Raw genomic sequence first — 14,943 nt, 5'->3', positions numbered from 1 at the left:
AGTTCACCAAAGAAGTCCGAAGCAAGCCCCAAAGCCAAACTTGCAACAAAAAAAGGTCGTGGTCACTGTTTGGTGGTGTCTGATTCAGTACAGCTTTCTGAATCCCGGCTAAACCATTACATCTGAGAAGTATGCTCAGCAAATCAATGAGATGCACCGAAACTGTAACACTCGCAGCTGGCATCAGTCAACAGAAAGGGTCCATTCTTCTCCAACACAACGCCCAACCACACATCACACAACCAACACTTTAAAAGTTGAATGAATTGGGCTACAAAGTTTTGCCTCATCTTCCATTTTCACTTGATCTCTTATCAATCAACTACTACTTCTTCAAGCATCTCTTGACAACTTTTTGCAGGGTAAATGCTTCTACAACCAGCAGGAGGCAGAAAATGCTTTCCAAGAGTTTGTTGAATCCCGAAGCACAGATTTTTACACTACAGGTATAAACCAACTTATTTCTTGTTGGCAAAATGTGTTGATTGTAATGATTCCTATTTTGATGAATAAAGATGTGTTTGAACCTAGTTATAATGATTTAAAATTCACAGTCAAAATGGTAATTACTTTTGCACCAACCTAATACAAAGCTACAGTAATCAAAACTGTGGTATTAGCACAAAGACATATAGATCAATGGAACAGAACAGACAGCCTAGAAATAAACCCATATACCTACAGTCAATTAATCTCCAACAAAGGAGGCAAGAATATACAATGGAGAAAGAACAGTTTCTTCAGTAGTTTGTGTTGGAAAAGCTGGACAGCTACAAGTAATCAGAATACTCCCTCACACCACATATAAAAATTATAAGATATGACGCATTACACTGGAAGAGAACATACACAAAACATTCTTGGACATAAATCGTAGCAACATTTTCTTAGCCCAGTTTTCCAAGGCAAAAGAAAAAAAGCAAAAATCAGTCGGTGTCACTGTCAGTTGCTCAGTCGTGTCTGACTCCTTGTGACCCCGTGGACTGTAGCCCGCCAGGCTCCTCTGTCCATGGCATTCTCCAACCAAGAACACTGGAGTGGGTTGCCATTTCCTTCTCCAGGGGATCTTCCCAACCCAAGGATCAAGCCCCACTCTCCCTTATTGCTGGCAGACTTTTTACCATCTGAGCCACCAGGGAAGCCTTAAAAGTAAAAATAAATGCAACTTAATCAAACTTAAAAGCTTTTCCACAGCAAAGGAAAACAATAACAAAACAAAAAGACCTACCAGACTGGGAGAAAATATTTGCAAGCAATATTAACTGACAAGGGGTTAATAACCAAAGTACACAAACAGCTCAACTCACACATACAACTTAATATCAAAAACACAACCCAGTCAAAAAATGGGCAGAAAGACCTAAATAGATATTTTCCAAATAAGACATACATAGATGGCTAACAGGCATGTGAAAAGATGGTCAGTTTAACTAATTATTAGAAAAATGTACATCAAAACCACAATGAGGTATTACCTCATACCAGTTAGAATGGGTATCATCAAAAAGTCTACCCATAATAAGTGCTGGAGAGGGTGTGGAGAAAAGGGAACCCTCTTACTCTGTTGATGAGACTGTAAATTGGTATAGCTACTATGGAAAAGAGTACGAAGGTTCCTTAAATAAAATAAAAATACAGCTGCCATATGATCCAGCTATCCCACTCCTGGGCATAAACCTGGAAAAGATGAAAACTCTTAGCTCAACAAGATACATGTACTCTAATGTTCATAGCAGCACTATTTACAATAGTCAAGATACAGGAACAATTCAAGTGCACATCAAACAGACAACTGGTTTGAGAGGATGTGGTATGCATACATATCAGACTGTTACTCAGCCATAAGAGAGAATGAAATAGTGCCATTTGCAGCAAGATGGATGGACCTAGAAATTATTATACTAAGTGAAGTCAGACAAATATTTTATCACTTATATATGGAATCAAAAAAATAGTACAAGTGAATCCTTACATAAACAAGAAACAGACTTACAGGCATAGAAAACAAACTTATGGTTACCAAAGGGGAAAGATAGAGGGGGAAGGATCAATTAGGGGTACAGGATTAACAGATACAAACTACTATACATAAAATAGATAAGCAACAAGGATTTACCGTTTAGCAAGGGAAGTATATTCAAAATCTCCTAATAACCTATAATGGAAAGTAACTTGAAAAATATATATATGTAACTGAATCACTTTGCTGTATAATAAAAAAAAATAAGTTTTAGATCAGTCTTACCTTAGCAATGCAAGCTGGACAAAACCAATCCCCATCTGGTATAGTTGTAATCTTGGGTCTATGGCAATATGTATGACAGCCTTTGTCACAGCCATCACAAAGGAGGAGTAGTTCTTCATTATCTCCCTTTCGACATATCTGGCAGTACTATAATACATGAAAAATCATTTAAAATTAAGACTCTGCTATGAATGATAGTTATTGGGATATTAAACACACCATAATTCCTAATTCATATTAGTAATGAACATTCCGCTTGCTAACAAATAAACAGTAGCCATACACATCTATGTATCTCTCGTTACACAGATATGGACCACATGACGGGGTGAGCAGTTCAGTTGGGGTAAATGCACATTTCAAGTACACTGCAAAGAACAAAGCTAGAGGTTGAATGCCTGCACACACTTCAGAAGCATGTACACATTAACATATGAAATAATTAACATGACATTAGAGCACATAAAGCAATGAATAGCCTTAATACATGGCACTTTAATTTTTTAATATATTTCATCGTTTGCTTATCTTAGCATCCTCATGATATCCTGAGAAAGAAATAAGTAAGAGTTAGAGTAATTTTTAAGATCAAAATTAGGAAACGTATTAGTATCAGAATCATAAATAATAATAATAAGATATCCCTATAGTTTGACTATGTCTAAACCAGGAAACTTCAAAAATCAACCCAAATCAAACATGTGTCACAAATGTAGAAAATGGATCCTACAAAATGATTTCTAAGGGAAAAAAAACTGTTACAATAAATTAAAGAATTTAGAGGTCATTATTTACTTTCTAGGAGTAAAAATAATTTCTTCTCTGTGGAAAAACTTCTAATACTATTAAGAATTTTTAAATCTATAGAGAGATTTTTTTTCTCATGCACACATATTCTGTACAACAAGTTTCACAAAGGAAAGAAGGATGATTAGACAAGTAAAAACTTCAAAGATGGCTTTAAAAAACAGTAAGTACTAACATTATATTTTGACATTTAATGTTTATTTCCAGTAGCAGTAAAAAATGTCCTGTAATCAATATTCCAAATCTGAAAACATTACTATTTTTCAATTTAAAATAATTAAAACATTTAAATTATAAATCATTTATACTTATTTTAAGTTATGTATTTAAATACTCTTAAAACCAAAAAAGCTTAATTATTCAAATTTAATTTGTTTAATTTCAAGAAAACATTAAATCTTAATCTGGGAAGGTCTAAAATAGTCTTTCATAACTCAACATGTACACCAATGATAGCTTAAGAATCTTACAAAAACAGCAGATACGTGTTATTCACCTTAATAAATAGCTATCAAGTATATGTAATATACAGATAATACTAAAATTGGCACAGGTACTAGAAGAGAAAGCAGTAGAGTTTAATATTCTGACAGTGAGTATTTTATGACCTTTCCTAATAACCACATCACTAAATACTTTAGTATGGTGCTATTTCTCCAAATCTGAGTTATTTCTTTAAAACTTCTATTATAAGAATATTCATATAATATTTTGAAATATTATTTTGAAATAACATTTTGAAGGCTATATTTAATTCCCTATAATGACAAAATTTAAAAATCAGGTTCATGAACATTAAGTAAATTCTCATGATCTTCTACAATAGAGAGGTAAAAATACTAAAAAATCCATCTTACATCTCACATTTATGATTTAAAAATTATTTTCTGACACTTTCTAAGAAAGGGTAACATGTATTGAACTTATAACATTTTTGGAAGATCACAGTAATAGCTCACAATGTGTTAGAGCATTTTGGTTTTAACTACTTTGCTACCACAATAAAAACAAACCAGTGAATGCCACAGTGGATCTTGCTGCCTGCTTAACATTAATAACAGCAGAAAGTAGAGAGTGGACTGAGAAGCACCTAAAGGCAAATTACGGCAGCGCCTTCTTTCTTAGTAAGCTTGGTTTCTGGCAAAGAGGGTGTTTCTAAAGATATTGAGCATGTTAACTTTCTGATACAGCTTATTATGAGGATTCTTATAGGTCCTGTTATATTTCTAATTAAAGGTTACAAAGAGCACATTAATCTTTGAATAAAAAACTCTGCCTTTTTTATAAAAAAGTGTTTTTTTTAAGCAAAAATCACATTATTAAACATTAAAAAAGAAATGAAAATTATGAGATTAAATAATGATGGATGCATATTAATTTATTAATAACAATGGACAAGGAATTTGCAAAAATCTGAAATAAAACTTAAGATGGCAGAAAGTAACTATATTAATATAAAGGCAGATTTTGGTACAAGTTTTGGGTTTCTGTGTATAGGTTATATATAAATTGTAGATTCATTATTCTATGGACATTTTAGAAAGAAGTGAAAAACCATAGAAGAAATCAAATTTATTTGCATACAATGAATAAAGTCTTGAGTAGTCTAGGCATAGAGGTAAAAAGGAAGGAAAGAATGCTAATTATTTAAGGATCACTTCTTTTATTTGGGAAACAACTATTTAAATAAAGGAATTTTACCCTTATTCATGAAATTCAAACTCAAGTGTTTGAATTTTAAAGCTAATCAGCAATTCAAAAGCAACTGTTAAAATAATTCATAAAAGTCAACATATAAAATATATTTCTATAATAAATAAAAGGAAAAGGGACACATATATGATTTAAAATAAATATATCTCTGGGAAATATAAGAAATACAGCTTTTATTTTGAATATATAGCATTTGTTGCCTAGGACAAAGTAGAGGCCACTATGTGATAACTAACTGGGCTTGAACAAAGAAGGTAAAGAAATAGTTTTAACTGTTAGAGGAAAGACTAAAATATCTATCCTTAATGTCAGCAATATCAAACACTTTATCAAAAGTGCATAAAGGAAGAGGTCTCTGTTTATTTCATTTACTTATCTAAGTATTTTTAGCATTACAAAAAGAAAACTGATACAAATATAAAGACATTTCAGGAATGCAGTGAATGTATATAGCAGGTAATGTTAGCAACTGGAATGTTTACAAGATTGAAAGAGCCTTCAAAACATTTAGCTTAACAACTATTATGTTGACAAAATGCAGAAGACAACTTCAGTTGGAGCTACAAACAATATTCAAAGGAGAGAAAAAGAAGATCTTAAAAACAAAAGATAACATTTGATAGATTCCTTCAAAAAGCTCAAAATAAGGAGGAAAGTATCAAATTATACAGTATTTAAAAATTAAGCAAATTCTCAAGTACAGCATACATTATTTTGACAATAAAGTATAACTAAGAAATATCTGAAGATTGGAAAAAAACAGGACAAAGTAAATTAGTTATAGTATTTCTTAAATAAAAACACTTACAACTTTCATAATTGATTTTTCCCATGCTATTGATTTCTGTAACTGCTGAATGCACAGAGCTACCTGTGCAGCACTGCGAGCTTCTGATAATGCCCTTCTCCATACCCTGAGCCCTGGAGCAATATCCTCTTCAATTCTGCATTGAAATATAGAAAAATTAAGTAGGTCATGTCCACATTTATGGTTACTGAATGTGAAACAATCATCACACTGAAAGCCAAGCAATGACAAAAACATGTAACAGCCAATAAGTATAAGGTTTAAGCAACTAAATTTGATGTAGTGCACAGACTGTGGCTACGTGCCTCAAAGCTTAGTCACAACCAGGTAAATGTAAGATCACTTTGCAGGATTATCAACGCACATAACAAAAAAAAAAAATGTTTTTACAAAGCACCATGCAAGTAGCATGATCCATATGGATCACAGACATACAAGAAGATACATAGATAACAGGCAATAGAAAATAGGCTCCAATTAGCAAAGAAGCACAATAATTTTTCAAGTTAATCTCAATAACCTACCCGTCACCATCACCACTAATGGATGGTGCAGGAGCAGGGACAGTAACTGTGCCCACATTATCCAGTTTGATCTGAATGGTGGTACTTAAGGGGCTCTTCAGATACCTTCTTTCAATGTTCCGCTCCAAATCAGCCAGCCTGGTTACAGCTATATCTAGGGGGTTGTCACTCTTCCGTTCCAGTGCATGTGCACTGCTTTCTTCTTCGCCAGTAAATTCTCCATCATGCTCCTTGCACAATTTAGAAAATGACTTATGTTCAAAATATACCAAGTCCTCCCTTTCTGATGCAGGTTCTGGACACATCCAACCCTATATATCAAAAGAATAATGTTACTATGGTTTCCTCTTGAAATGCCTGATGGGTGAATTACCTTTACTTAAAATATAGCAGCAGACACCAGCAGATCTCAAGGATCTTTACCAAAAGTTTTTACCTTGTGTTTCCTAATGCTAGGTAGAAATAAGAACAACAAAAAAATTAAAAGAAACAATTGTGAGAGAAGTTTGAAGAGGAAAATTTAAGAACTTTTGATGTTATGAAAGGTAAAATGAAAATCAGCAAAGTATTCTGAGTAACTTTAGACTAAATGCTTATTCATTTCCTGGAACCACTTCAATGGAAATCTCTCAGTGGTCTCTGAATTTAGTTCTTCCTTTCCATTTCCTGTCCTTCTACTACTCTTCCATATAGGTCTTTGTACTCACCATTTTTCTTTTAGCAGCAGGAGTGCACATGAGGTCTTAATATTTGTCTGTGTATAGCCTTTATCTGTTGTTCTTAACATAGGTAACTCCACTCATCCTGCAGCTCTCATATTAAACATCCTCAGGGAATCCTTTCCTGACCTACTTTAAGAGGTTAAGTCTCCATATTACAAGCTCACAAAGGATCCCTTCAAGAAAATTAGAGATACTAAGGGAACATTTTATGCAAAAATGGGTACAATAAAGGACAAAAATGGTATAGACCTAATAGAAGCAGAAGATATTAAGAAGATGTGGCAAGAATACACAGAAGAACTATACAAAAGCGTCTGCCTGCAATGCGGGAGACCTGGGCTTGATCCCTGGGTTGGGAAGATCCCCTGGAGAAGGAAATGGCAACCCATTCCAATATTCTTCCCTGGAGAATCCCATGGACGGAGAAGCCTGGTGGGCTACAGTCCATGGGGTCGCAAAGAGTCAGACATGACTGAGCAACTTCACTTTCATTTTCTTTCACTTTAATGACTTTGAAAACTGTGATAGTGTGATCACTCACCTAGAGCCAGACATCCTGGAATGCGAAGTCAAGTGGGCCTTAGGAAGCATGACTAGGAACAAAGTTAGTGGAGGAGTTGGAATTCCAGTTGAGCTATTTCAAATCCTAAAAAACGATGCTGTGAAAGTGCTGCACTCAATATGCCAGCAAATTTGGAAAACTCAGCAGTGGCTACAGGACTGGAAAAACGTCAGTTTTCATTCCAATCCCAAAGAAAGGTAGTGCCAAAGAATGTTCAAACTACTGCACAATTGCACTCATTTCACATGCTAGGAAAGTAATGCTCAAAATTCTCCAAGCTAGGCTTCAACAGTACATGAACTGAGAACTTCCAGATGTTCCAGCTGGATTTATAAAAGGCAGAGGAACCAGAGATCAAATTGCCAACATCTGCTGGATCATCAAAAAAGCAAGAGAGCTCCAGAAAAACATCTATTTCTGCTTCATTGACTACACTAAAGTCTTTGTGTGGATCACAATAAACTGTGGAAAATTCTTCAAGAGATGGGAATACCAGAGCATCTCACTTGCCTCCTGAGAAACCTGTATGCGGGTCAAGAAGCAACAGTTAGAACCAGACATGGAACAATGGACTGGTTCCAAATTGGAAAAGGAATATGTCAAGGCTGTATATTGTCACCCTGCTTATTTAACTTATATGCAGAGTACATCATGTGGAATGCCGGGCTGGATGAAGCACAAGCTGGAATCAAGATTTCAGGGAGAAATATGAATAGCCCTAGATATGCAGATAACACCACTCTTATGGCAGAAAGCAAAGAAGAACTAAAGAGCCTCTTGATGAAGGTGAAAGAGGAGAGTGAAAAAGATGTCTTAAAACTCAACATTCAAAAAATGAAGATCATTGCACCTGGTCTCAACACTTCATGGCAAATAGATGGGGAAACAATGGAAACAGTGACAGATTTTATTTTCTTGGGACTCCAAAATCATATTGATTGCAGCCACAAAATTTAAAAATGCTTGCTCCTTGGAGGAAAAGCTATGACAAACCTAGACAGCATATTAAAAAGTAGAGACATTACTTTGCCAACAAAGGTCTGTCTAGTCAAAACTACTCTTTTTCCATTAGTCATGTATGGATGTATGAATTGTACCACAAAGAAGGCTGAGCACCGAAGAATTGATGCATTTGAACTGCGGTGTTGGAGAAGACTTTTGAGAGTCCCTTGGACTGCAAGGAGATCCAACCAGTCCATCCTAAAGGAGATCAGTCCTGGGTGTTCATTGGAAGGACTGATGCTAAAGCTGAAACTCCAGTACTTTGTCCACCTCATGCAAAGAGTTGACTCATTGCAAAAGACTCTGATGCTGGGAGGGATTGGGGGCAAGAGGAGAAGGAGATAACAGAAGACGAGATGGTTGGATGACATCACCAACTCAATGGATATGAGACTGAGTAATCTCTGGGAGATGATTAAGGACAGGGAAGCCTGGCATGCTGCAGACCATAGTGTCACAGAGTCAGACTTGACTGAGAGACTGAACAACAGCAAGACTTGTGGTACTTGCAATTTTATACTACTGTGATTATTAATGTTTCTACCTCTAAATTCCATGAGGACAGGGACCATATCTACTTTCATATTATCTCTAGCACAGTGAAGGTAAATAGTAGGCACTCAATATTTATATGTTGGCTGAATAAATGGATGATCTTATAACTCAGCTTGCTTATACTGATCTACTTCAGAATTTCCCTACTGTTTAGCCAAGTCCACATTTTTACTAGGACATTCACGTACCTCAGTCTACCTCTTCCAGTACTGTTTTCATCACAAACCCTACACTGTAGTCAAATTCTACAATTTACAACTCCACAAGCCATGTCCCAGTCTTCTGGATCTTCGTGCTCTGCTCAGGCTGTTTACTCTTTCTAGTATGGCATTCCTTGTCAAAAGCTGACTCACTTTCTCAAGCTCTATCTCAACTTCTACATGAATGTTCCCTCATCTCTTCCATGTCTCTACCAGAAGTTGTGTATTCTTTTTCTAAATTCATGCATGACTCTGTACTTCTCTATGATCAGTTTAACAGATTCTGCAGAGATGTATACATGTCTTATCTCTCTATTAGATGACAAGTTTTCTGAGGGCAGAAACCATATTTTACCCAAAATTGCGGTGCCTATTGTCTGATGTGGACTAGGCACTTAGTAAATGTATATCAAATGCAAAACAGAATAAGCATTATCCTTTTTATTACACCTTTTCAGAACTAATTATTTTATCTTATACATTATAATCAAGTCCTCTTCTTTACTCAGTAGAAGTAAGGATAGAATTTTTACTATCCTTTACTTTGTGAAGTAAGGATAGAATTATGAATAGTGTAAGTGCATTAAGTAGAAGTCATGTCAAATAAACCTCATTCCCAGATTTTGAAAGGGGTACTAAATTTGCCAAATCAAGGGAATCCTGTAAACATAGTATATCTGGATCTCTGCAAAGCAGTTGACAAGACAAAAAATGAAGACCAGATTAAAGAAGTCTAGAGGGTTGAAAACTGTTTCCAAAGAATGGTCATTGTCAGAACTTGGATCATCTCAGAAAAGGTCCCCAGTGCTAATGGTCAAAGGCTCTGCACTTGGTTTGTCTTGTTAATACACTAGGAGTAACTTTGTTGATTGCTATTAAATCTGCAGATGATTTAAAATTAGGAAGAAAGTTTAATATTCTGTATGATAGAAAACAAGATAAAAATAGTTCCAAATGCTGAAAAATAACCCAAACGAAATTTATTTTAAAAAATGATAAATGTAAATTCTAGATATGAAGTTTAAGCAACTAATAACAGAAATACTACATGTGCTAGAACTCCCTTAAAAGCTCTTTGGAAAGAGGTCTAGGGCTTTTTTGTTTGTTTGTTTTTTGCTTTGTTGTTTCATTGTGCATACTTGGCAAAGCAAGAATATGATGTGGATGCTAAAAAGTTAGTACAAATTCAAACAGCATTAATGAAGAATAGTCCCAGATTAAGGAAAGTAACAGCCCCATGCACACATTCAGACAGCGCTATGTACAGCTATGGATACAACATTTTAAGAAGGATATTGACACTGGTGTTTTTGTACATGGAATCTATTTCTGGTTGAAGGAATTAATTAACTTGTATAAGAGAAAACTAAGAAAGAGACATAGGAGCTATCTTACAAGGAACTGGAAGAGTAGTTGTTTTATAAACTCTCAACAGAGCTAGGACTAGAGGTCTGAAGATTCTTCTACAAAATAATAAATAATTTCCAAATTATAAGTAATATTAAAAATATATATGAATGCACCTAAGTAGTCCCACAGGCCACCTGTTTAATGTGTCTTCACAGTGGCTAGCTCCCCATGTTAAACATATAACTGTTTTCTTAAAAAAATCATTGAATCTTGTATAGATATTAAAATAATATTTTGCAGTTATTTTCATCATTTGTTTTTAGACTCTTCAAGAATATAATTCATTTTATCAGAATAATACAGAATATTTCAGCAATACTTATTTTAATGTTAAAACATTCCACTTGAAAAAACAAATTCTACTTTTCTTATATATTTAGAACACAGCCAAAAATGTCTAAGCAGCTAGTAATGTAATAAGGTTAATGCACAAAAATATGAGTATGTCTCCAGGAAAATGTTTCAGGCCCATACCCTGACTTTAATATTAAAAACCATGAAGATGTCCTTTCCCAGCCAACAGTCAATTAGAACTGGCAAATTAGATGAATGAAGTTCGAGGAAATTTGGGCAAGTAGAACCAATCAAATTTAAACCAGCAAGTAGTAGCAAGTGATCATGAGAGAGGACAAAAACAGACTATGAAAAGCAGTCAAGATCGTACAAAAAGCAAAGCACACTAGGATCATTTAATGTAGAGGCCATCTTCACATTTCCCTAGGGAATCATTATCTAATAATTGGTCTTCACACTCATGATCCTGTGTCACCAAGATAATTTAAATCAAACTCTTTATTCTCAATTTAAGAAGGCAGTATAATGCATAACATAAGTGATACAACAAATATGTTTAAAAAATTATGGCACTAAATGGAATAATTTTCATTTCTCTAGAAAATTAACTTGGTAGAAGAGCTCATTTGTTAAAGATGCCAAGTAAATGAGGCATTTTTATATTTTAGTACTAGGAGGAAGATATAGTTTTTGCTACCAAAATAGATTCAACAAATGATAAATTTTTGCCTCTCAAAGTTGGTAATTAATTAGTTGTGGCAAGAAGGGATATTAGAACTGGAAAGTGACATTTTTTGGAGAGCTTCAAAAATTTCCAAATATCACAGGATAATGTTATAGCATAAATTTCTCATCTGAATAAAACACAAAATATCAAATCAAATTACACAGAGCCTACATTAAACTTTTCCAGGTATTTCACACTTATTCATCATCCATCCATTTATTCTCAGAGACATCACTTTATTATCAATTGAGAAAACCTTTACACCCCTCTTTCCAAAACTGAAAATTCTTGCACAAAGATAAAGCCTTCCTTCTGCCTGTCCATCAGAAGCCAGTTCTGTTCATGGTAAATACTTGTGACATGGTAATGCCCAGAAGATAAATAAATTAATTTAAAATTTACACATATATGTAGGGTGTACACATGAATATGTGTATCATAGTATAATGTATATTTGGATATATATTCTCTAATTTTAAATTATATATAATGAAAATCTGACATATGACATGGCTTAGATGTAAGGAAGTTCATCTATATGAAAAAGTATAGCAGGAATCTGACAGAGCGTTATATGTATCATGGGTAAAAAGGTGAAATCATGCTTGTGGTAAAAAATTGCACACTAGAAATGACAGTTTTGAATATCATTAAGGAGCAGCAAGATTTAGTAAAAAAGAACACAGGCTCTGGAGTCAGACAGACTTGATTTGAATTCACATTTGGCCATTTATTATATGACCACTGACAGGTTACTTACTTTGAGTCTTGTTCCTTACCTGTAAGATGGGGAAAATTAATTCAGGATCATTTTGAGAATTAAATGAGATAAAGTGAAAACATTTAGCAGAGTAACTGACACATATCAGGCATGTAACAAATAATAGTTACCTTCCATCATCCTAAAAACAGATTTCATTTCAAGTCAGTTTTACCTTCACTTGCAAACTTGCTGATGCAACTCTCCTTTCTAGATCTTCTACCTGTTGAAGAATATTCAAATCCATTTCCATTGCTTGTTCTTCTATTGACCAGTTCTCCACAATATCTCGAGTTACCTGGTTTTCTTCATTTTCATTTAATTCAATAATGGCAACTATAGTTGAAAATAAATTAATTTTAATATCTACTTTATTCTGTAATAATTTCTTCTAGAAAGTGAATAAGATTCCAGGGATAACATATACATATAACTTAAAACACAAAAATGTACTTGTGTATACATAGGCAGATTATTCTTTTTATTTTTTTCAAGCTGTGCCATGTGGCTTGTGGGAATTTTTAGTTCTCCAAGGGATTGATCAAACCTGGGCCCTGGCAGTGAGAGCACAGAGTCCTAACCACTGGACTGCCAGGAAATTTCCAGCAGATTACTCTTAAAAGTAGGAACATCCTTTTCTAAGAAACAAAACAATAAGTCTACAGGTTGTAACAAACTATAAGAAAGTAATAGCTATTTAAGGAGGTACTGTTTGTTGAGCAAATGCTTACTAGTAATAAATTAAGCATTATGATATACTAAAATGTTTTAAGACTAAAGGATTAATTATCATAACTAAGCAAGAGAACAGAAATCTCTCCTAAGTACATACCATCCTTATTCTTAATGCAAGCTTGAGTAATATAATCCAAGTGTTTCTGAATTTGCTTTTGTAATGCCTTTTCTCTTATTCCTCTGAGATGGAGCACTTTGAGCAAAGCTTTTAGGTCCTCTGGGTCAATAATTCTCCACCAACCAAACTGCATTTCTAAGTTAAAATAAATATGTAGATCTTTTTATAAATATCTTGAATATGAATTAATGGCACAATGCAAATTGAAAGATTTATAACTAAATATATAATCCTCAAAAATTCAGTTATCATGTGGAATCTATAACAATAAAATTAAGTAAGTGACTATAAACCATACCTTCTGGAATGGGTTTTGGACTAGGAAAATCTACTGGTTTTGCTACTTCAACAGCTGCAGGTTGAGTTGAAGAGACTTTTTCATTCTGTGGTACTGGAGATTCACTTTTACTTGGTGCAACATTAGGAGTCACGTATGTATTACTATTTCCTTCTGACAATCCCAACCCTGATCCCAGATTAGGTAAAGGTGATGTGAATGGAATATTGGAAGTAAGCATGCCAGCAGGCCACCCACAAAACTGGAGTCCCATCATAGACACTCCGCTTTTCACCTGCAAGAAACAACACATTTTAGAAGTAGGGACAATCTAAGGAGTTAGGAAAAGTGTTTAGAACCAGAAATTGTTTTTAAAAAATTCTGAAAAAATATTCTTTCACATATCACAATTAGAGACAAACTAAATACAATAGTAACAATGTTAAATTTCATGTTTTGCTTGCTCCTCAAATTAATTTCTTTTTAGATAATATAATAAGCTAAAAAGTAGTTAGATAAGTCTTTAACTTAGACATAAGTAGTTCTGATGAAGTTTGGTGATAACAATTTTGGCTCTTCAGTTTTCAAGCCATGGCAGGGATAATATTATAAACATTCAACTGATATCCCTTAAAACATTTATAGGATGAAAGATTAGACAAAGCAACAAAAACATGAGTTACAGTTAACAGCACTAACCTGAAGAGGCGATAAAGCAAAAGGATTTAGGCCAACAGGATTCTGAGCAGATGATCCAAGAAGCGGAGCTGGGGCGGGTGAAGGTGACTTAGACAGTGGCTGAGACTGAGGGGTCACTAAAGCAGCAGCTGACATACCGGCATGGGTAAGAGAGGTATCATCACAAGGTGTCCTTGGCAAAAGGCTAAACCACTGTCTATTCTTTTCAGTCAATGTCTTTAACAACTGGTCATTGGGGAGAGGACTATAGAACTTCCCTGGACCACTTGAACTGGTATTGAACAGATTATTAGAGTCTGTCTTTTCCATGCTGCTTTGTGTTGCTGTTGATTGAATGCTGCCCAATGAATGTTTTCCACTGTTTTGACATGACAATGTGCACCCATTTGCACTACTATTTGGTTTGGGGGTCATTACCTCTGACTCAGGAGGCATCTTAGCTACTTCTAAAAGCTTGCTTAATTTTGAAAAAGAGCCAGGTTTCTGAAGAAACAGATTTGGGCTATCTTTTTCTTTAGTATCTTCCTTTTGCTCACAGTGGTCTGGATTTGAACAATTTAAAGTGTCCTCGGAAGTCTCAAATATTTCTTCTTTGATTTGGATACTTTTTGCCTTTTTCAGTTTTTCTCTTTCTTTTGCAATTTCTTCTAGTCCTAAAAAATTAAAAAAACATTATAAAACTTTACTACTCCAGATCAAACCAATACTATATAATTATATTCTTTTACTATTTATCAAGTTATATGCATAAATATTTTTAGGAAACCTTTATAGATTACATAATA

At 34.3% G+C, this 14,943-nt stretch overlaps 1 protein-coding gene across 4 annotated transcripts in view; it reads right to left on the bottom strand.

Moving 5' to 3' along the window:
• The window catches only part of BAZ2B (bromodomain adjacent to zinc finger domain 2B), a 154,276-nt gene that overhangs the window by 13,188 nt on the left and 126,145 nt on the right, over window positions 1-14,943 (bottom strand). For 3 of the 4 annotated variants that reach the window (XM_068967110.1, XM_068967114.1, XM_068967112.1), the window contains 7 exons: window positions 14,159-14,811; window positions 13,481-13,754; window positions 13,162-13,317; window positions 12,505-12,665; window positions 6,203-6,408; window positions 5,574-5,709; window positions 2,246-2,392 (listed from right to left, as the gene is read on the bottom strand). In XM_068967110.1, coding sequence (XP_068823211.1) covers window positions 2,246-2,392; window positions 5,574-5,709; window positions 6,203-6,408; window positions 12,505-12,665; window positions 13,162-13,317; window positions 13,481-13,754; window positions 14,159-14,811 — 1,733 coding nt within the window. Of the gene's footprint in view, window positions 1-2,245; window positions 2,393-5,573; window positions 5,710-6,097; window positions 6,409-12,504; window positions 12,666-13,161; window positions 13,318-13,480; window positions 13,755-14,158; window positions 14,812-14,943 lie in introns of all 4 variants that reach the window. The other variant, XM_068967111.1, reaches the window with a different exon arrangement.

This window comes from Capricornis sumatraensis, chromosome 3 (genome assembly GCF_032405125.1).
Source record: "Capricornis sumatraensis isolate serow.1 chromosome 3, serow.2, whole genome shotgun sequence".
In the NCBI taxonomy this organism is placed as follows: domain Eukaryota; kingdom Metazoa; phylum Chordata; class Mammalia; order Artiodactyla; family Bovidae; genus Capricornis; species Capricornis sumatraensis.
Note: the sequence above shows the minus strand (reverse complement) of the source record. Positions and strands in the feature narration are given on the sequence as shown.